The 22,648-nt window shown below is 46.0% G+C and overlaps 1 protein-coding gene across 1 annotated transcript in view; it reads left to right on the top strand.

The window, feature by feature from the left end:
• The first annotated feature begins 368 nt into the window (after nucleotides 1-368).
• Nucleotides 369-22,648, top strand: part of LOC126355700 (elastin-like) — an 87,294-nt gene continuing 65,014 nt past the window's right edge. The window contains exons 1-2 of the mRNA XM_050006068.1: nucleotides 369-485; nucleotides 4,356-5,013. Of these exons, the coding sequence (XP_049862025.1) occupies nucleotides 474-485; nucleotides 4,356-5,013 (670 nt within the window). The 5' untranslated portion in view covers nucleotides 369-473. The remainder of the gene's footprint in view (nucleotides 486-4,355; nucleotides 5,014-22,648) is intronic.

The following is a 22,648-nucleotide window of genomic DNA, read 5'->3' as shown; positions in this document are numbered from 1 at the left end:
AATGTTTCCTGATAGTTTGGACGTACCTTTTTGTAATGCCCTGTACATCGAAGGCTGGAAAAAGAATTGGGACATTATTTACTGAAAGAACTCCGTAAATGCTAGCGGAAGAAGAGATTTGCATACTTGTTTGGTGGCCGGTCACCGGCAGCGGGTCCGGATAGGAACAACTTGACCGGGGCCCTGGGTCGCGACGACGCGGAAGAAGGAGGGCGAGGTCGGCGGCGTGTTGCCGCTGGACAGGGCCCAGGTCGTCCTCCGCGCCCAATGAGAGCGGCCTTGGCGCGCTCCTCTGCCGTGGGCGCCTCACGCGACGCCGCGCTGCTGCTCTGGTCCTGCCTGGTCCCGCCCGGGTCCTCGGGCGACGAAGAGGCGCGGCACGCCACCGGCACCAGCGAGGACGCCGGTCCATATATAAGGCGGCCGGCGGGCTGTCTCCGCACAGTTCAGCAGCTGCAGCCGTCCACAGCATCATGAAGGTCCTGGTAAGTCACCGGTACTGCGGCTGCTGGCAGGTCTAACCAAACTGCACGAGTTTCACTAATCAAGAATAGCAAAGTGCAGTATCTTTAGGAGTACTTCTGGCAAGAGTTGGGAGCAGGTATACAAGAACTTAAGAAACATCCACGAATATATTAGGTGAGAAGCAGCAAGTAAAGGAAAAATTAGGAGCCAGGAAAGGTCAGGGATATGTATTGGGCACTTATAACTCAAATGCAGCTATTCAAAAAGGTCCAGTACGGGCGGTAATTATCGTATGACAGCAAGACTTGGTAGAATTGTAATCTACGTCTACATGATTACTCTGCAATTCACATGTAAGTGCTTGGCAAATGGTTCACCGAACCACAATCATACTATCTCTCTACCATTCCACTCCCGAACAGCGAGTGGAAAAAGCGAACCTCTCTGTTCGAGCTCTTATTTCTCTTATTTTATTTTGATGATCATTCCTACCTATGTAGGTTGGGCTCAACAAAATATTTTCGCATTCGGAAGAGAAAGTTGGTGACTGAAATTTTGTAAATAGATCTCGCAGCGACGAAAAACCTTTTTGCTTTGAAGAGTTAATGTGGAACAGATTTACGCTGAAAAACAAATTTAGTTCAAATTTTGGACACCAGGCGCAAATCTGGCGCTGTGGATGCAAGAGAGACCTATAGAAATGCTTCCATATCTAATGGATTAGGAACAAGGCGTGGACAGAAAAGAGTAAACAAGTGAGAATCGAATAATGATGATTTCATTATTAACCGAAATCTACGCAATTTGTTCAGTACCAGCACCAAAGACGTCGAGGAGATGCTGTACAGTCGGTGATTTGGACCTGGTGGCCAAACTAATTTTTTTTCCAGCTTAAATCGGTACTGCATTTAAGCATTGGCATATCTACCACGTTTCGCCACCATACGATAATTTCAGCCCATACTACACCTCCGCGAGCAGCTGCAGTTCAATTACAACCACCAGGCAATACCATATACAACGCGACAGACAGAGATTTCAAAATCAGATACCGTATTGTAAGGCGTACCCAGGAGCAGATATAGATTCAGAACACAATTTAGTAATGATGAAGAGTAGGCTGCAGTTAAGAGACTAGTCAAGAAGGATCGAACACAAAGAAGTGGGATGCGCGAAAACTAAGAAATGAAGAGATAGGCTTGAAGTTCTTTAAGGCTATAGATACTGCGATAACGAATAGCTCAATAGATAGTTCAGTTGTAGAACAATGGACATTTGTAAAAATGGCAGTCACAGAAGTTGAGTGTGATGTGCTGCAAGAGAGGGAGGTACTGTATCGGATTGGGGAGAAAACAAATTAATGGCCTCACTTTATTGAAAGAAAAAAGAGATAGATTTGTGGGACACTTCTAGAAGCCTTAAGGAATCAATTTGGTAACAGGGGTAAGTGTGGAGAGCAGATTGGAATGGGAGTAGTTGCAGTAGATGTGTGGAAATGAAGAGCCTGGCACAGAATGGACTGGCGTGGACAGCTGCATTAATCAGTCACCGGACTGAAGAGCACAACAACCCAACAGCACTGGGTGTAGTTGATATGAATGAATGAGAAGATTACTCCAGTGTTTCTGAAGTACGGCTGTAAGGTCACAGACTTTGGGTGGACGACAGGCGTGCAGGTTATTTTAGTCCCCAGCCCTGCTCTCTTAACACCTTTATTCATACACGAGGTACGATACTGCACATCCTCTGAAAGTGCTTTCTTCAAATTCTGCCACTGACATAACTGATTTACAAAATCCTTTATCACCTTCCTCCTTTTAACTACACCTTTCTGTCCATGCCCGTTGCCTTAGAGGAGCAGGTTGCAAATCGGTCGTTACTAACAACATGTGGATGTACATCCTTATTCCTCAAGCCACCGTATGGGTTGAGGCGGAGGGTATTTTGTACACCACTCCCGTCCTTTACCGATCCAATCGCAAATGAAGTGCAGGAAAACCGATTGTCGGTAAGCCTGTGTGTGAGTTGGAATCTCTCCTGTTTTACCGTCTTCGTCTTTTCGCGGGGTAATATAGGAGAGACTAATGGCTTCGTTTTCACTTTTATTAGCATACGCTCTCAGAATATTAACTGTGAAACATTCTGCAATTCACAACGTCGACCTGTAATTGGAGTTGGTGAACAATTGCTTGACATTTTCTCACTTATAAATTAAATTGTTACGAAATCCACTGCTCTTCTTTGTATCTTCTCTGTTTCCTTCATCAATTCCTTCAGATAAGGATTCCAAAAAGAGGAGTAATACTGAAGTATCGGTAGAGTCAGGGTTTTACTAAGCGCCGCGCCGAATGGCCGCACGGTTAGAGGCGCCATGTCAGTAATTGCGCGGCCCCTCAACCCGGAAGTTGGAGCCTTCCCTCGGGCAATTTAGCATAAGTTAGTTTAAGTAGTGTGTGACTCTAGGGACCGGTGACCTGAGCAGTTTTGTCCCTTATGGATTCACACACATTTGAACACTTTTTATAAAGTACCTCATTGTTTCTGAGGATTCTTCCACTGAATCACAGCCTGGTATCTTCTTTCCCTACTATGTGATCTACACCCTTTAAATCGCTCTATACGCATAAACGTAGATTTTTAATGTCTGTAATTGCTTCCAGTGTTTGTTTGGGAATCTTGTAACGCTACAATAACGAGTTTTTCCACCTAGTTACCTACTGCACGCTGCATCTGTTAGTGTTGAGAGCCAAATGTCAGTCCATTTACCAGGTGTCCACCTCCTGCATCTCCCACTGCACTTCGCTAAATTTTCTTAATTAGTGACGTCTCTATACACCACAGCATCATCCGCTAACAGCGTCATGTAAGTCTCAAGGCAGAGGATCAATGAATATATGAACCTATAATTGCGAAGTTTCTTTTCATTATAGCTTTAGCACTTCCTTACAAAAAAGATTCGTCAGTACTAGTATTCGACTATAATGCCTGCACTTCACGCGGAAAACGAGATCACTTGCGTGGGTGTCGGGTATGCAGAAACAAAACGGGAACTACCTCTCATCCACTTCAGTTCCTCTATAGCTAATAAATGAACGTGCCCTTATTTTAGGGCACCTGGATTGACACTCCCAGTTGATTAACTAGTTGTCAGGCATAAGGATATATACAGGATGACGAAATTATAGCTGTGATTCTCAAACGGCCCTTAGGACAGACTTCATGAAATGGTTCTAGTGGCTCTGAGCACTATCGGACTTAACATCTAAGGTCATCAGTCCCCTAGAACTTAGAATTACATGAACCTAACTAACCTAAGGACAGCACACACATCCATGTCCGAGGCAGGATTGGAACCTATGACCGTAGCGGTCGCGCGGTTCCAGACTGAAGCGCCTAGAACCGCTCGGCCACACCGGCCGACCAGACCTCATCAGCTCCAGAAGATGACTCGCTGTAGTTTAAGTTCATATTTCAGAGACACTGTAGGGAAGGGCTTCTAGGACAACTAGAGATGGAAGTATCCTGGCATTCGTCTCAAGTGGTTTGTTGAAATCTCGGAAAATGAAGTTGTGATGGCTGGAACGATATTCACATCCCAGTCTTCCCTAATACTGGGACGATGCATTAACCGTTACGCCAACTTGTGTACTTGTGAAGTAGATTATATTCAAAAACTAAAATCCGATTGAAATACTGAGGAATGCTTTAGATAATGTCATAAAATAAATAGTACACAGAGATTTTCTATCATTAGATATAAGCCTTTCCCCACATCGAAAGGACAAATGCACAGACAAGATAAGGATTGTTCAGCAAGAAGTGTGGGGAATGATGTTGCCACTTTATGCTTTGCTGGGGGATTATGTTAAGTGATAACTTCTGGCTTGCAGGTCGTCCTGAGCGCCGTTTTGGCGGTATGCGTCGCCACCCCCGGCTACCTGTCGGCGCCAGCGCTGCTGGCCCGCGGCATCGCCGCCCCCGGCCTCCTCGCCGCCCACGCGCCGGCAGTGATAGCCGCTGCCCCCGCTGTCGTCCGCACCATCCCTCCCGGCGGCCCCGCCAACATCGTGATCGGACCTGGCGGCGTGCCCCTGGACACCCCTGAGGTCGCCGCCGCCAAGGCGTCGCACGCCGCCGCCGTCGCCGAGACGAGGGCCCGCGATGCCGTCGTGAACGCCGCCCCCGCCGTCGTGGCCGCCGCCTCCCCCGCCGTCGTGGCCCCCGCCCCCGCCGTGATCGCCGCCAGGACGCCGGCCGCCACCGTGCTGGCCGGCCACGGGCTGCTCGCCCCCGCCGCCGCCCTCCGCTACGCCGCCGCCGTGCCGGCACTGCGCTACGCGGCCGTCGCCCCCGCTGCCCTCGGATACGCCGCCGCCCACACCATCGTGGCGCCGGTCCCCATCCACCCCGGCTACGCCGCGTACGGACCGGCCAACATCGTGATCGGACCCGGCGGTGTGCCCCTGGACACCCCTGAGGTCGCCGCCGGCAAGGTCGCCGACGCCGTCGCCCACCTGGAAGCCAAGGCCCGCAACGGCGTCCTGCTGGGCTGAACTGTCCCCGTGTCCCGACAACCCTACGACCAAACGGCAATCACTGCTCATGTATTTACCTGAAAATGGATAAATATATTTATTTTCTGCAAACATTTGATTTCTTTATTACATCCACTTCCTTACAGCAAGAAACACCGACAGTGGCGTCAGGGCAATCACCAGAGTCCTAATCAGCATTGAAAACTCTACACAAACAATTATACACAGAGTCATTCCGTGTTGATGTTACAAACTTTCAGGGCTGATGGAGAAGGGTAAATGTATCAATCTTAGGTAAGGGACACTAGTGTAGACATAACCGAATCGAAAATTGTAAGCCAAAATCGTTCTGATACCTTTGGCAGTGGAATGAACCCAGGTTCTTGTAGCATATCCCACTTGTTATTCGTCAACGGATGCGAACAATTATAACACACATTCCCTGAAAAATGGATAGGCAGAGGCGGTACAATTTCATAGCCTGCCCCATCCGTAATCACCCCACTTGAGTTCTTCTTGTGGCGTCACGCGAAAAGCCGTGTGTACGAGACGCCTGTCGCGACTGAAGAGGATCTCCTGGTAAGAATACTCGTTGCCTGCCACACTTTTCAAACGACATAATGGATATCAGACAGGGGACGACAGATCATTGCGCGAGGATGTCATGCCTGTATTATCGCTGTTGGACGCCATTTTGAACAAGTGTTGTAAATGTAGCAGCTTGTGAAAAATGGAGTTCATAATTACTATACCATAGAAAGGAGGGCATAAGATGAACATCAACAAAAGCAAAACGAGGATAATGGCATGTAGTCGAATTAAGTTAGGTGATGCTGAGGGAATTAGATTAGGAAATTAGACACCTGCTATTTGGGGAGCAAAATAACTGATGATGGTCGAAGTAGAGAGGATATAAAATAGAGAATGGCAATGGCAAGGAAAGCGTTTCTGAAGAAGAAAAATTTGTTAACTTCGAGTATTGATTTAAATGTCAGGAAGTCGTATCTGAAAGTATTTGTATGGAGTGTAGCCATGTATGGAAGTGAAACATGGATGATAAATATCTTAGAAAGAAGAGAATAGAAGCTTTCGAAATGTGGTGTTACAGAAGAATGATGAAGATTAGACGGGTAGATCACATAACTAGTGAGGAGGTATTGAACAGAATTGGGGAGAAGAGGAGTTTGCGGCACAACTTGACTAGAAGAAGGGATCGGTTGGTAGGACATGTTCTGAGACATCGAGGGATCACCAATTTAGTATTGGAGGGCAGCGTGGGGGGTAAAAATCGTAGAGGGAGACCAAGAGATGAATACACTAAAGAGATTAAGAAGGATGTAAGCAGCAGTAGGTACTGGGAGATGAAGAAGCTGCACAGGAGAAAGTAGCACGGAGAGCTGCATCAAACCAGTCTCAGGAGTGAAGACCACAACAACAACAACAACAACAACAATATAACATAGACTTCGGATTTTCGTTCTCTCTGACATCATGTTACAGGCACTGTTACTAGTCCATCAACAGGGAAGGTTGTCTGGACGTGTTGAATGGTATTCAGCAGGAACTGTATACGTCACGATCTGTGTTCGGAAGACAGACATATGTGGTAAAATGACTAGGATTCGTTATGAATAGGAAGGTAGGGCAGAAAGTGTGCTATTGTGAACAGTTCACTGATAGGATTGTTCTCATCAGGATAAACAGCGAACCAACACCGGCAACGATAGTTCAGGTATACATGCCAACGTCGCTAGTTGAAGATGAGGAAGTATATGAGATAGAGAAAGTACATGAGGATACTGAACGAGTAATTCAGTATGCAAACGGAGATGAATATCTAATAGTCATGGGGAGCTGGATTGCGGCTGTAGCGGAAGAAGTAGAAGAAAGGGTACGGAAGAAAACGGGCTTGGTACTAGGATTGAGAGAGGAGAAAGATTAATTGAGTATTGCAATAAATTTCAGCTAGTAACAGCGGATACTCTGTTCAAGAATCACAAGGGGATGAGGTATACTTGGAAAAGGCCAAGAGACGCGGGAAGATTTCAGTTAGATTACACCATGATCAGACACAGGTTTTAAAATCAGGTACTGTGTTGTAAGGCATATCCACGAGCAGTTATAGACACAGAGCACAATTTAGTAGTGCTGACGAGTAGGCTGACGTTTAAGACACTAGTCAGAAAAAATCGATACGCAAAGAAGTGTGATACGGAAGTACTTAGGAACGAAGAAAAAAATGGCTCTGAGCACTATGAGACTCAACTGCTGTGATCATCAGTACCCTAGATCTTAGAACTACTTAAACCTAACTAACCTAAGGACATCACACACATCCATGCCCGAGGCAGGATTCGAACCTGCGACCGTAGCAGTCGCACGGTTCCGGACTGCGTGCCTAGAACCGCGAGACCACCGCGGCCGGCTAGGAATGAAGAGATACGCTTGAAGTTCTCTAAGGCTACTGTGATAACGAACAGATCAATGGTAGTTCAGTTGAAGAAAAATGGATATCTCTAAAAAGAGCAGTCACAGAAGTTGGAATGAAAAACAGGGGTACAAGGCAGGTGACGGCGAAGAAACTATTAGTAACAGAAAAATACTTCATTTCATCGATAAAAGAAGGAAGTATAAAAATTCACCGATATTCAGGAATACAGAAATACAAGTCACTTAGGAATGAAATAAATAGGAAGAGCAGAAAGAAAAGGCGAAATGGCTGCTTGCAAATGGGAAGAAATCGATAAAGAAATGATTGTCTGAAGGAATGTCTCAGCATATCGACAAATGAAAACAACATTCGGTGAAATTAAAAGCGAGAGTTATAACATTAAAGTGCATTGGGAAGTCCACTATTAAATGCGCGGGAGAGAGCTGATAGGTGGAGACTGTGTAATGAAGACCTCAATGAGAAGGAAAACTTGTTTGATGTCGAGGTAGAAGAAGAAGCAGGAGTCGATTTGGAAGAGCTAGAGGACCCAGTATTAGAATCAGAATTTGAAAGAGCTTTGGAAGATTTAATATCAAATAAGGCGCAAGGAATAGATATCATTCCATCAGAATTTCTAAAATCATTAGGCGATGTGGCAACTAAACGACTATTCACGTTGTTGTGTAGAATGTATGAGACTGGCGATAATACCATTAGACTTTCGAAAAAGCATCAGTCACACAATTACCAAGATTGCATGCCCGGGCAAGTGCGAGAATTACGGCACAATCAGCTTAACAGCTCCTGTTTCCATGATGCTGACAAGAAAAATATACAGCAGAATGGAAAAGAAAATTGGCACCAGAGAGGGAATTCTGACGTTGCGGTTGATAGTGGAAGCAAGGCTAAGGAAAATCAGTACACGTTCATAGGATTTGTCGACCTGATAAATGTTTTCGATTATATTAAATTGGTGCAAGATGTTCGAAATTCTGAGAAAAATAGGGTTAAGCTACTGTATATGGAGAGGCGGGTAATATACAACACGTACAAAAGCCAAGAGGGATTAACAAGAATGGAAAACCAAGAACCGGATTAAAAACGGTGTAAGGCAGGGATGTAGCCTTTCATTTCTCCTGTTCAGTCTATACATCGAAGAAGCATTGATGAAAATAGAATAAAGGATCGAGAGTGGAATTAAAGTTCAAGGGAAAAGGATATTAGTGATAACAATCAAAAGAAAATCAGCCCTCGGTTACTATTTTTAACAAATTAACCTGGTGTCTTCCTCAGAATTTAAATCAAATAATGGTCTATTTTCTATAACATGGTCATAGAATTATGACTGAAAACTTATGATAGAGTATAAGTATGGAATCGTCGTAAAAGACTGGCAGTACTTATATGTGACTTACAAAAAACAATTTGTCATAAGATTCGCTGATTACATTGCTATATTCAGTGAAAGTGAAGAAGAGTTACAGGACCTGCTGAATGGAATGACCAATCTAATGCGTACAGAACATGCACTGAGCGTAAATCGAAGAAAAATGAATACAATGAGGAGTAGCAGGAAGGGGTACAGCAAGAAACTTAACGTGAGGATTGATGATCACGAAGTAGATGAACTTAAGGAACTCTTCTATCTAGGCAGAAAAATAACCAATGTAGCACGGAGCAAGAAGAATATCGACAACAGATGAACAACGGCAAAAAAGGCTTTACAGGACAAGAGAAATCTACTAGTATGACACATAGTCCTTAATTTGAAGAAAAAATTTCTGAAAATGTATATTTGACGGAAAACATTGAATGGCAGTGAAGCATGGTTATGGGAAAACCGAAACAGAAGAGAATTGAGGCATTGGAGATGTGGTGCTAGAGAAGAATTTTGAAAATTAGGTCGACTGACAAGATTAGGAATGAGGAGGTTCTCCGCAGAGTCTGCGAGAAAAGGAATACGTGGAAAAGTGACAAGAAGAAGGGACAGAATGACAGGACATCTCTAAGAAGTCAGGGAATAACTTGAATCGTACTAGAGGGAGCTGTAGAGAACGGAAAATTTAACATAGCCAGCATATAATTGAGGACGTAGGCTGCAAGTGCTAAACTGAGATGAATATGTTTGCACAGGAGAGAAATTTGTGGCGGGCCACATCGAATAAAAAAATCAGAAACTCACAAAAATGTTCCTTAAACACAATGTTTAAGGATGGATGACGAGCCTACCCGTAAAATTCGAGATGGAATCTGAGTGCTAGCTACGAAATTTTGGATAGAAACCTTAAGTCAAGATCGCAAACATTCTTTTGCTGAGTTCCTGCTCATTGACGAGCCATTTCAGACCAACAAAAGTTATTACTTAATTCAATGTGTATTAGTCACCGGGCTCTCTAATTAAGTTACAATTTTTATTGTATTGAAGATGGCTCTGCAATGAGCTGAAACTCCGTGTGAATAAATGGATTTTTGGGGTCTTGAATTTTGATTTTTTGCCAACACATTTTAACAGAACAAATCACCTTTCTCCCTATGTGACAATGTTAAATGCAACGGGAAATTCCATAGATGCGGATAATCAATAGTACACCTTGAATTAACAAGTGAGTTATTTGGAGCGATGGCAATCACGGCTTTGGCGATGAAAGTCAGATGGCACGTTTAGTTTTATGGCTTTGGCGGTGGATTTATGACACACTGACCACGTATCTAGACGGAGCTACCAGCTGCATTAACTGAGAAGGTCACCCCATGCTGTAGGGGGTGAGGAGTGCGTTTTTAATGTACGAATGGTACACTGCGTTAGCTTACAACAAGCCATTATACTTCGATACATAGTAAATTCTTTCTTCTGTGACGTGTTGTGTGAACCTGAATTCAGTGATTCGAGCATATATTTGAGCCTCACACCCATCTGAGTGAAGATATCCGCTGAAACGTTCATAATCTGTTCCTCTGTGAGAGGTGTCTACGCCCTCTCAACTTCAAGCAGATCAGTTACTTACCTTTGAAGCTTTATGTCGCGCATTGTCTTCGATCTCGAGAATCCCATGAGTTTCTAGTGGCCTATCTTTGTGGAACTGAAGACCATGTATATAAATATTGGCTGCAATGACTTCCTTGCCATTTCTACTGATATTTGGTTCCAAATGGTTCAAATGGCTCTGAGCACTATGGGACGCAACATCTTAGGTCATAAGTCCCCTAGAACTTAGAACTACTTAAACCTAACTAACAGAAGGATATCACACACACCCATGCCCGAGGCAGGATTCGAACCTGCGACCGTAGCAGCCCCGCAGTTCCGGACTGCAGAGCCAGAACCGCACGGCCACCGCGGCCGGCTGTACTGATATTTCATAAACACAGTTAATGAACAGTAAATACTCTGGCATTCTCTTGCAGTGAACTTACGTGGATTACTTGTACCGTGAACTGACGAGTCTTCCTTATGTGTCAGTTTTGATTTGCTATCATAGTTCTCGGCCAAGCGGGAGTGATTTTTCCTTAGGTTCGCTTCCGTATTAGTTACACACCACCTATCCATGGTTTTCGTAAGCACCTATCCATGGCCTTTGTAAGCACATACAGTACACACTGCTTTCTTTCCTTCTCAGTATATTCCTATCTGGTAGAAAGAAAGTAGAAGGAAAAGGTTGAGTTGGGTGTTATATATTTGTTTAAAATACATTTTAATTCTATTACATCTGTAACGCCTATTAAACAACTACATCATCGTCCATTCATAGTTCGAAACAAGGTGTAATTTTAACAATTAAATGAATATATTTCGATCCGCCCCCCCCCTACAGAAAAGTTAAAAAACAGAATCAGGAGATATGAAAAACAAACAAAAGCAGGCGATAAAACAGTGACTGTTAAAAAACTGAAACATGGAGAAAAAGATACGGAGAAAATATAAAAACAAAACGGTCAGCGATGCTGATTAAAACACATAGTAAATAGACAGGCACAATTTGAAAAACACAACTACCGACAGTATGGTGGCTGTTCGCAACACTAACAAGGGACACACAACACTGAACACTCACTTAAAACAGCACTATACAGGCGACAAGGCGGCATATGGGCCGGGGGGAGTGGGGGGGGGGGGGGAGGGGCGGGGCACCCAGATTGATGAGGGTAAAAAGGGAGCTGAAGGAGGGAGGGGACATAGAAAAAAGGGGGGCTGGGTGGTCGCGAGAAGGCTTGGGAAGGGCAGTGTAGAGGAGAGCAGAAATGACTTGGGGGAGAGGAGGGAGGCAGAGAGAGGGTAGGTGGGTAAAAGACAGGATGGAAGGGGGGATAGGGTTCAAATGGTTCAAATGGCTCTGAGCACTATGGGACTCAACTGCTGTGGTTATCAGTCGCCTAGAACTTAGAACTGCTTAAACCTAACTAACATAAGGACATCACAAACACCGATGCCCGAGGCAGGATTCGAACCTGCGACCGTAGCAGTTGCACGGTTCCGGACTGCGCGCCTAGAACCGCGAGACCACCGCGGCCGGCGGGGGATAGGGAGCCCAGGAAATGCACAGAGGAAGGGAGGGGGAGGTGAGCATCAGAGTTAACAAGAGGGATAAATGGAGGGACGGGGGGTATAATTAGAGAGGGGGAGTCGTTGGAAGGCACTTTGGGAAAGGAGATGAAGGATGTAGAGGTGGAGGGTAGGAGGGACAGAACGGTGAAGGCGTGACAGAGGGTGCGGGTTGGAGAGGGGAAGAGCAACCAAGGCTCGAGGGGAATCAAGGCAGTGGGAGGTGTAGAGGATCTGGAGGAACTTAAAGAATTTGGGGGGGGGGGGCAGATATCCAGGTGGGACTAGAATAACAGAGGATGGGACAGATTAAGGATTTGTAGGTGTGGACGATGGTAGAGGGGATCAACCCCCATGTCCAGCCAGAGACAAGTTTGACGCGTTGGTGGTGATTGTGGGCTTTGGATTGGATAGAGAAGAGATGAGGGAGTCAGTTGAGGTTACAGTCAATGGTGAGGGTGTGGGTGAGACAGACATGATGGGTGCAGATGGTAAGAGAGAATTCAAGGAGCCAGAAAGAGCGAGTGGCACACCTGCAGAGGGGTAGAAGGTGTGGGAATCAGTGTTGTGGATAGTAACATAGGAGGGGTGGCGGGAGAGGATGGAGGCCATCAGATGGACATAGGGTGTAGGTCTGGAGTTTAAACAGGAGATTGGGATGCCAGACATGGTTATAGGCCATTTCATGGTCGAGGGAGACAAAAATGGTGGAGTGCCGAGAGTTAAGCTGGAGGGAGTGGAGCTGAGTGCGGCATAGGAGTTGGTCATTGGCAGAGAAGGAAGGTAGAAAGCCACATTGGGTGTTGAGGAGTAGGTGGTGTCGGTGGAGGTGGTGATAGATACACCAGGTAAGGATGGATTCCAAGAGCTTGCTGAACACCGAGGTGACACATATAGGGCGGTAGGAAGAGGCATCAGATGGAGGCTTGTTGAGTTTGAAGAACATTAGGATACGGGAGATTTTCCACAGGTCAGGGCAGACCCTGGTGGCAAGGATTATGTTGTAGAGGGTGGCAAGGACTGCAAGGAAGGAGGGAAATCAACGTTTGAGGTGGTGGTAGGTAATGCAGTCGTGGCTGGGAGCAGTGTTGCGTTTAGTGTGGAGTGTGAGGCTGATGTCCTGTGTAGTGATGGGAGTGTTAAGTTCAGATGGTGGTGTGAGGCCCAAGTACTGGCAGCTAGAAGCATGGGGAGGAACAGAGGTATCCATATGGTCGACGACGTGAGGGAAGAGGGAATAATATAATTGGGGTTATCTGGGGTGGAAAAAAAATTCGGATAGGTGGAAGGCAAAGTGGTTGGCATTTGAGGTTATCGAGAAAGGGATTGTCAGGATAGGAACGGACATCAAGGAGGAGAGGGGGTACTGGGAGGTAGTGGAAAGAAGAACAATACTTGGAAGAGTTTATTTGGAGTGTGGTGTTGAGTTGTATACATGTCTGTCGACAAGCACAGCGTTTCTTCACAGTAAGCATGTTGCAGATGGGTCATTGTAATTGCCAGTGGCGAGTGAGTGTGTCCCTGTCACGGGTGTGGAGAAAAGAGCGGTAGAGGCGGCGGGATTCCCGAAGGACAAGGACAGCCTGTTGGGACAGGGCTACGCGGTGAGGATGGATGGCTTTGGTAGGAATACGGGTGGCGACAGCGTCAGTCAAGGTCTGGTGCAGGACGGCAGTGGTGTGGGAGATGTCATCTGAAGACGGGAGTGTAAGGTCCTGGGTGTGTATGGAGACCCAGTAGGCATCCCAATTGGTGCAGGAGTAATTGTGGACAAGTTTAGGAGGGATGTCAGGGCGAGGAGTGGGGCGAGGATGGCGAACATTAGAGATAGTGAGGAGGATGGGAGCATGGTCACTGCCAATGAGGTCAAGGACATCTGCGGTGATGCGCCCAAGGAGGTTCAGAGAGGTGAGGATCACGTCTTAGAAAGTTTCTTTTCTCGTCTAGAAGAATGCTTAAATTTCTACAAACACCGCTGCTTTCTACAGGTATTCTGTCAAGCCCCAGGGAAGGATTTTTTGACAAGAGAAAATCTTCCCTTTCGAAGTGTGTATCTGGTTTTATGAACAGCTATAGTCAGTTGGTTGCTCTTGCACAAGTGCTGCATGAGAGCAAGCACGTCATTCACCTTTTCCTCAAGTCTCGCCCTAGAGTCTGCACACACAAGTGCTAAGATGTCATCCACGACAAGGCCTTCAATAGCTTTTAACAGATGAAAAGGGAGTTAAATACTAAGATCCCAAATTAATGGACCACTTATGGAGCCTTGAGAACAGCCTTCGGAAGGCTTCTTGATTACCTTGTTGTGTCTTTCAGACAGAGGAACATGCAGGGAAGCGGCAGACTGCACACACACCAAATTTGGAGGACCAGTCTCTACACCGGTGATACTATTTGGAAAGAGCCCGGAACGTGCCAAAAAGTGCGGCAAACCGTGACGCGACGTGTGAAAGCGTGCGTTTTATCTCATGGAGAGCACTTAGACCTTTTATCATGACGTGGACGCGATTCAGCTCTGTACTGTGCTCCGGGGCGATTTGAAGTCACTGCACGCACACTATATATTTCCGGATACATGTTCATAGGAGATTAATTCCTTTATTTCCTGTTCAGAAACCAGTCCCTGCTGGTTATCGATTTTACTAATGTTCATCCAATAGATATGTAAAATTAAGGCGAAACCGCCAGTGATCTCTTCAGTGCAGATACACATCACTCTAAAACTCTTACCGATTAGGTGAAATGCCGCGAGATATGAGTACAATGGGCAAGGAGCACTACATCAGTAGCATGTGGATAAGCTGAGGATTTGGGTCTGAAGGGGAGACTGCTACGACAGTCCTTCCAGTTGCAATGACCACTGTGTTCGGATGTCATACATCTGTGGTCGCGATTAACATCAGCAAGGTTAGCTCTCCTGCCACGGTCCAAAAGAATCAATACGAATCACAGAAGTGGACTTTGCATTCACGCAAGAAGTGCGAGCGATCCCATTCTCAAACTTTTATGGCTACGCTATGTACGTGACGCCTGGTGGTCCTTCAGACACCGGAGTGGCGTTCTTAATGCGTGACCATATCGAAGCCGACATCACGTATCTTCCTTCCGCACGAAGATTAGGTCACGGTACAACACCAAACGTCGTGACCGGCCTAGGTCCTACTCCGCTTCTACTAGTGCGGTCTGTACACAATGTCATGGTTTTCAAATGGTTCAAATGGTTCTGAGTACTATAGATCTTATTAAGTCCCATAGTGCTCAGAGCCAACTATGGAAACATCTGAGGTCATCAGTACCCTAGAACTTAGACCTACTTAAACCTAACTAACCTAACGACATCACACACATCCATCTTTACTAGGAAAAAGCAATAGATAGCAGACGACGAGGCCACTGCGGAAGCATTACAACGCTATTGCCAGGGCAATTGCGATGGCATTAATGGAGGACGTCTCGTCTGAGGAGGTGTGGGACGTCTTGATCGAAGGTGCGGTCAATAAGCCTCCAGAGCAGGATGGATTATGTGTCCAGTTTTGCCGGACATGATGTGGGATCATGATGCCCCGCTGAATTGAAATGTTCGGAGCACTCTTGTCCCCGGACTGCACAGTATCGCCTTCTTTCGTCGAAAGACTTCTCATACCAGTACACAAGCTAGCTGGAAGTCAATCGGTGAGTGACCATCGACCACTTACAATGTCAAACGCCGACATACTATCTTTGCCACGGTCTAAGCCCGCCGCGTTAAAAAGACTTTGCCAATGGTTCTCGCCCGAGAACAGACGTCGCACCTCGGTATGCGGCCTGCAGATGCCGATCGTCTCCACCGATTTCAATCGGACCTTCGATAGAATGTACCATAACCACCATAACTTCCTCTTACAGGTGATGGATTGTATGGGATTCCCCCTATACCCCCCCCCTCCCCGTCCACAAAACGATTGTCCAAATGGCTCTGAGCACTATGAAACTTAACATCTGAGGTCATCAGTCGCCTAGAACTTGGAACTACTTAAACCTAACTAACCTAAGGACAACACACACACATGCCCGAGGCAGCTGTCATCCCCTCCTTCTCCCGCCAGTTACTTAACTGGTATTTGTGAGTGACGTTTACGAATGACGTGCATGGAAAGCTGCGTCAAGAAATTTACAGTTACTACCGAGTGTACGCGTGATAGTTCGCCAGAACTGCCGGCCGAGGTGGCCGAGAGGTTCTACATGCTACAGACTGGAACCACGAGATCGCTACGGTCGTAGGATCGAATTCTGCTTCGGACATGGATGTGTGTGATGTCCTTAGGTTAGTTAGGTTTAAGTAGTTTTAAGTTCTAGGGGACTGATGACCTCAGAAGTTAAGTCCCATAGTGCTCAGAGCCATTTTTTTCTCACCAGAACTGCTCCGCTTGAACCAGCTGCAATGTTTGATACTTTGATACAGACAAGGAACCATCAACATTTATCAACACAGTTAATGAAAGTTATACAATGCAGCTCATGCAATGTCCCATGAGTGAGCTCCTATTAAATACGGCAGACTACCAAACTGAAGCCACCACGCTCATGAAGTCTTAGGAAAATCAACCTGCCTTAGGCCAGACACCCCAACTGTTTTCTAAATCACGACCGGAGTCTTTTTGGATAATAATGAAGGCCACGCGCCATATCTACGAATGCAACGATATATACCAGGGTTCACAACTCCGAACAGACAAGCTTCACACATTGGATCACTCGAATGTAGCCCTGCCGTTGACAGTACGGAGCAAGGAATACAACCACGACCAGGGCGTGGAAATAATGTGCTCCGGCGGCATGGGCTCTGTCGATGATCAATGGCTGAAAGCCGGTGGCGGAAGAAGGCTCGATTGCTGTCACTCCATGGCAGGTATTCACAGGCGCCACCGTCGGACTGCCCGCAGCGCCGCTCAACACCGCGTGTGGCAGTGGCCGTAGGGCTTTCGGATGCATCAAAATGGTTACAGCTTTGAGTCGGCACACAATATACTTTTCATGTCTCGCAGATTGCACGTATACACACTTTGCACAGATGAATCCTATAAGAGAGAGTTAAATTACATGATTGTTTTCAGTGCAATGTGATAGATTTCCAAATGATCAGTATGGATTTCGGAGAAATATAGGAACAAGCGGGTCACTACTCACACTGCGACTTTTCTTAGAAGATGGGTTAGGAAAAGACAAGCGTATGTTTATGCATGTTCAAGGGTACAAAGAAACATAGCAGCGGAAAGGAAATACAGTACTAACATGACTATAGCAGATGTTGAAAGTGACCACCATTCATCTCTTGGCACTTTTGGGCCTCGGCTAGCAAGTTGCTGAAAGCACATCGAAGCTGGACTGCTGGAATTGCTGCAGTTTTATCTGAAACTCTCTATGAGAGTTGTGATACACCTTAGACTTGAGGACATCCCGCAAAAAGTACACACTCTGGCAGATCAGGCGACTGGGGTGGCCAGCTAGCTCCGCGACCAGACTGACCTCTGGTAACAACCGTCCCAGGTGTAAGGACTGTGAAAATGTGTTCCAAGGGTCGGCTGGCAATAAGGGCGGTTCATCCTGTTTGAAGTAACTGTACGTCTTTTCCTCCTCCGTTAACGCTGCCACAAATTCAGGTCCAATCACATCCCATTTTTATTTGCCTCACCCTACACCATTCGTAGACTTAGACAATCGTTTTAACAATGTTGACTAGAATACGCTCATTAAAATTCTGAAGATAGGAGGAGCAAAATACAGATAGCGAAAGGCTATTTATAACTTGTTTAGAAATCAGACGGCAGTTATAAGTATCGAGGGTCATGAAAGACAAGCCGTGAGACTAGGTTATAGTTTATCCCCTATGTTATACAATCTGTATACTGAGCAAGCAGTTAAGAAAAAAAATGGAGTAGGAATTAAAGTTTAGAGAGAACAAATAAAATGAAATTGGAGTTCTCTCACAGACAGCAAAGGACTAGGAAGAGCAGTTGAAAGGAATGGACAATGCCTTGAAAGGATTATGTAACATGAACATAAACAAAACAAAACAAAGATACTGGAATATACACTCCTGGAAATTGAAATAAGAACACCGTGAATTCATTGTCCCAGGAAGGGGAAACTTTATTGACACATTCCTGGGGTCAGATACATCACATGATCACACTGACAGAACCACAGGCACATAGACACAGGCAACAGAGCATGCACAATGTCGGCACTAGTACAGTGTATATCCACCTTTCGCAGCAATGCAGGCTGCTATTCTCCCATGGAGACGATCGTAGAGATGCTGGATGTAGTCCTGTGGAACGGCTTGCCATGCCATTTCCACCTGCCGCCTCAGTTGGACCAGCGTTCGTGCTGGACGTGCAGTCCGCGTGAGACGACGCTTCATCCAGTCCCAAACATGCTCAATGGGGGACAGATCTGGAGATCTTGCTGGCCAGTGTAGTTGACTTACACCTTCTAGAGCACGTTGGGTGGCACGGGATACATGCAGACGTGCATTGTCCTGTTGGAACAGCAAGTTCCCTTGCCGGTCTAGGAATGGTAGAACGATGGGTTCGATGACGGTTTGGATGTACCGTGCACTATTCAGTGTCCCCTCGACGATCACCAGAGGTGTACGGCCAGTGTAGGAGATCGCTCCCCACACCATGATGGCGGGTGTTGGCCCTGTGTGCCTTGGTCGTATGCAGTCCTGATTGTGGCGCTCACCTGCACGGCGCCAAACACGCATACGACCATCATTGGCACCAAGGCAGAAGCGACTCTCATCGCTGAAGACGACACGTCTCCATTCGTCCCTCCATTCACGCCTGTCGCGACACCACTGGAGGCGGGCTGCACGATGTTGGGGCGTGAGCGGAAGACGGCCTAACGGTGTGCGGGACCGTAGCCCAGCTTCATGGAGACGGTTGCGAATGGTCCTCGCCGATACCCCAGGAGCAACAGTGTCCCTAATTTGCTGGGAAGTGGCGGTGCGGTCCCCTACGGCACTGCGTAGGATCCTACGGTCTTGGCGTGCATCCGTGCGTCGCTGCGGTCCCGTCCCAGGTCGACGGGCACGTGCACCTTCCGCCGACCACTGGCGACAACATCGATGTACTGTGGAGACCTCACGCCCCACGTGTTGAGCAATTCGGCGGTACGTCCACCCGGCCTCCCGCATGCCCACTATACGCCCTCGCTCAAAGTCCGTCAACTGCACATACGGTTCACGTCCGCGCTATCGCGGCATGCTACCAGTGTTAAAGACTTCGATGGAGCTCCGTATGCCACGGCAAACTGGCTGACACTGACGGCGGCGGTGCACAAATGCCTGCGCAGCTAGCGCCGCGGTTCCTGGTGTGTCCGCTGTGCCGTGCGTGTGATCATTGCTTGTACAGCCCTCTCGCAGTGTCCGGAGCAAATATGGTGGGTCTGACACACCGGTGTCAATGTGTTCTTTTTTCCATTTCCAGGAGTGTAGTTGAATTAAATCAGGTGTTGCTGAGGGAATTAAATTAAGAACCAATTCACTTAAAGTAGTAGAGTTCTGCTATTTGGATAGCAAAAGAACTGATGATGGTAGAAATAGAGAGGATATAAAATGAGGACTGGCAAGGAGAGGAAGAGAAATTTGTAAACATCGAATATGGGTTTAGCGTCAGGAAGTGCTTTCTGAAAGTATTTGTGTGGGGTGTAGCCATGTACCGAATGGAAACATGAACAATAAACTATTTAGACAAGAAGAGATTAGATGCATTTGAAATGTGGTTCTGCAGAAGAATGCTGAAGATTATATGGATAGATCACGCAACTAATAATGATTTGTTAAATAGAATTGGCGGGAAAAGAAACCTGTGGCACAACCTGAATCGAAGAAGATATCGGTTGATAGGACACATTTTGAGACATCATTGGATCACCAAATTAGTATTGGGGGGGGGGGGGGGGCGGGGGGGACCAAGCGTGGGGCGTAATAATCGGAGAGGGAGACAAGAAGATTCAGAAGGATGTAGACTGCAGTAGTTATTCGGGGATGAAGAGGCTTGCACGGTATAGAGTAGCATGGAAAACTGCATCGAAACAGTCTTCGGATTGACGACCTAAACAACAACATCCATTGTGTATGTACTTGATTAAGGCTCAACTGATCGAACTAACGTAAAGTTAGGTAGTACGGAGAAAAATATATTCAGTAGTTGTTGCCCTTGAGGAAGGTAGTTCCCATTAATCAAGCAAACTCATATCCGTAGTAACTGTGTAATCGTATTGTCATATCGCTGGCTTAGTTGAGGAGTATCTTTGCGGGCAGCCGCCTCTGTAGTGAGTCGAGCACGGGTCACGAAACTGTTACGTTGTGTATTGTGTAGTTCTGCATGTAGAAGCATTGTTAGTATTCAGGTTGAAGTGTTGCTACAAGTGCTATTATAGTGAAGTGATGACATATGGAAATAGCTCAGAGAAAAGTGCGTCAAGAAGTAATTGAAAATGAGCAGTGGCGTTAATAACGTATTTATGCATCCTCTCGTTGCGTGTCGCACAGCATCGAGAATCCGCGCCGTATTCGGTTTCCAAGAATGAACAAATGTGCATCAGTAATACTGTTTACCACAAAAGAGTGCAGTCAAGTGCCAGTGGTTTGTAGCGAGCGTGAGAACATGCGTTCGATCATCGCATTCCGGATCATCAACACTCAGCCGCGACGGTTACGTGCACGCTCGAACAAGTGAGAACTGAGAAATGAAAAATTAACTTTACGAACAGTGTTACATTATTACTAGTGGCAAGGAGGACTATTACCAGATATCTGTATGTGCGACGAGCGTAAGAACTTTCGTTCGATCATTCGGCTTCCGCACCATCAACAATCACCCGCGTCGTGTCGGTTACGCGTACGCTCGTCTGAATTATATTTTGCACTGTTAATCAACAAGATTGCTAATTGGGATAAACACTTACGATTTAGAGTCTAAACAGTGCAACCTGTGGTTTCCATATCGCCTCAGAATATAGATGTTCGTACCAGACATAGGACAGTGTTGTGTTTAAACGTTGAGTGGCTCCCCGGAGCCAGCTTGCATTTTTTCGGTAGATAGTTTCAGGCAAGCCAACAGCCAGCTGCGGAGCAGAACAGTACGACCGCCGCGAGATTATCAGGTACGTGGTGTGGACAGGGCGCATGGTCACGAAACTAGAAGCCAGTATAAGGAACCTCCCTCTCCCTCACCCCTCCACCCATTCTTACTCCCGGGCGTGTTACAACTGGATTTCACCTTACGTTGAAGTCAGTATTAGAATTGTCTTAAACCTCCCAGGATTCACTCTAAACATAGCTACAGTTGTCTTATAGCACTATCAGAATTTTCAGATCAATGTGTGTGCTGAAAATGTACGCAACAATCTGGCTCTTACATTCTCACAGGTTGTCTTACCGTGCGTTGTGAAATGAACTGAGGGCAATCTGCTACACTTGCTGTTAGATGTGCTCCATCAAATCACAGGAAGTATTTGAATTTTGCAGTATGCGACTCCTGCGTATCTTAGTCTTGTTCGGCGTGCACTAAGTTTCGGCCTTGGCAAATGGCCCATAGGGCTTCATGTGACCACGATTTTAGTATGTTTGGTTGCTGTCAGTGAAGTGGTTGCCGTCAGTGAAGTGATCTATAACAGTTGAGTTATGCAGCAGACTTTCCTAATCCAGAGACTCTTCATGGAAGACTTCGAAAACGTACGATACCGTCCGGCATGTTCAATGGTGTGCCGCAACTTCAGTCATTTGTAGAAGCAAACGGAGGACACATAGAAGTCTTGTCACGAGAATATAATTTCATATGTTTGCAAAACGTCCTGTGATTGAAAAATGAAAGATTTTCGGACTTCTGCGTGGTTTTTGGTGATGAATTCATCCCTAAAGTTTGTGAAGCGGTGTATACGCTTTGTAAGATAACACAAAGTCCACGGTTAGAGACAACTGAACACGAACATATGCCACATAAAGTGTTCGAGTTCCACTCCGACACACAGTTTCACTCCGTCGGCTGGGTTAGACAAGACATTATTTTATGCAAACAATGCGAAACTCGTGAGCTTCCAACTCTTAAATTCATTAATTAGCGTGAGCACGTTCAGTTACAAAGTTCTCGTCTGTTGATGTACTATGATGGAACTATGACACACAATTCGATGTATTTCAACCCTCTACATTTATATCTATAAAGTGAATCAGTTCCCAAACCGTGTCTTAGATGTTTAAGGAACACGAAAGACTTCTATGGCCAACAGTTCGTGGAGAAAGGAGTAATTGTAGCTTCAAGTACGTTATCATCCTTCAGTGGTTTTTTACTGGTATGTTGTGTGATATTACAGATATCTCTCGTTAAACATCGATGTAAGATCGGAAGGTTAACTAATGGTTTAACCTGTTTTCTTCTCTTATAAAGGTGTTTCCAACATTCACCGTTTCCCTCATGGAGTACAGTACGATCTTCCAGCACACAAACTCGCGTTTCGGAAAGACTCTAGTCCCACACATTCAGAGTCCATTTTTCCTCCTGAGTCTTACTAACAATACGCTCGTACCACGCCAACATATTTCGGTCTTTCATGTCTGCAAAACTTCTATTTTCAATATTTTTAGTTGTGACCGTAAGTGGCTCATGTACCAAACGTTTTGAAGATGTT

This window comes from Schistocerca gregaria, chromosome 3 (genome assembly GCF_023897955.1).
Source record: "Schistocerca gregaria isolate iqSchGreg1 chromosome 3, iqSchGreg1.2, whole genome shotgun sequence".
NCBI classification, from domain to species: Eukaryota; Metazoa; Arthropoda; class Insecta; order Orthoptera; family Acrididae; genus Schistocerca; species Schistocerca gregaria.
This window is presented reverse-complemented; position numbering and strand designations above follow the sequence as displayed.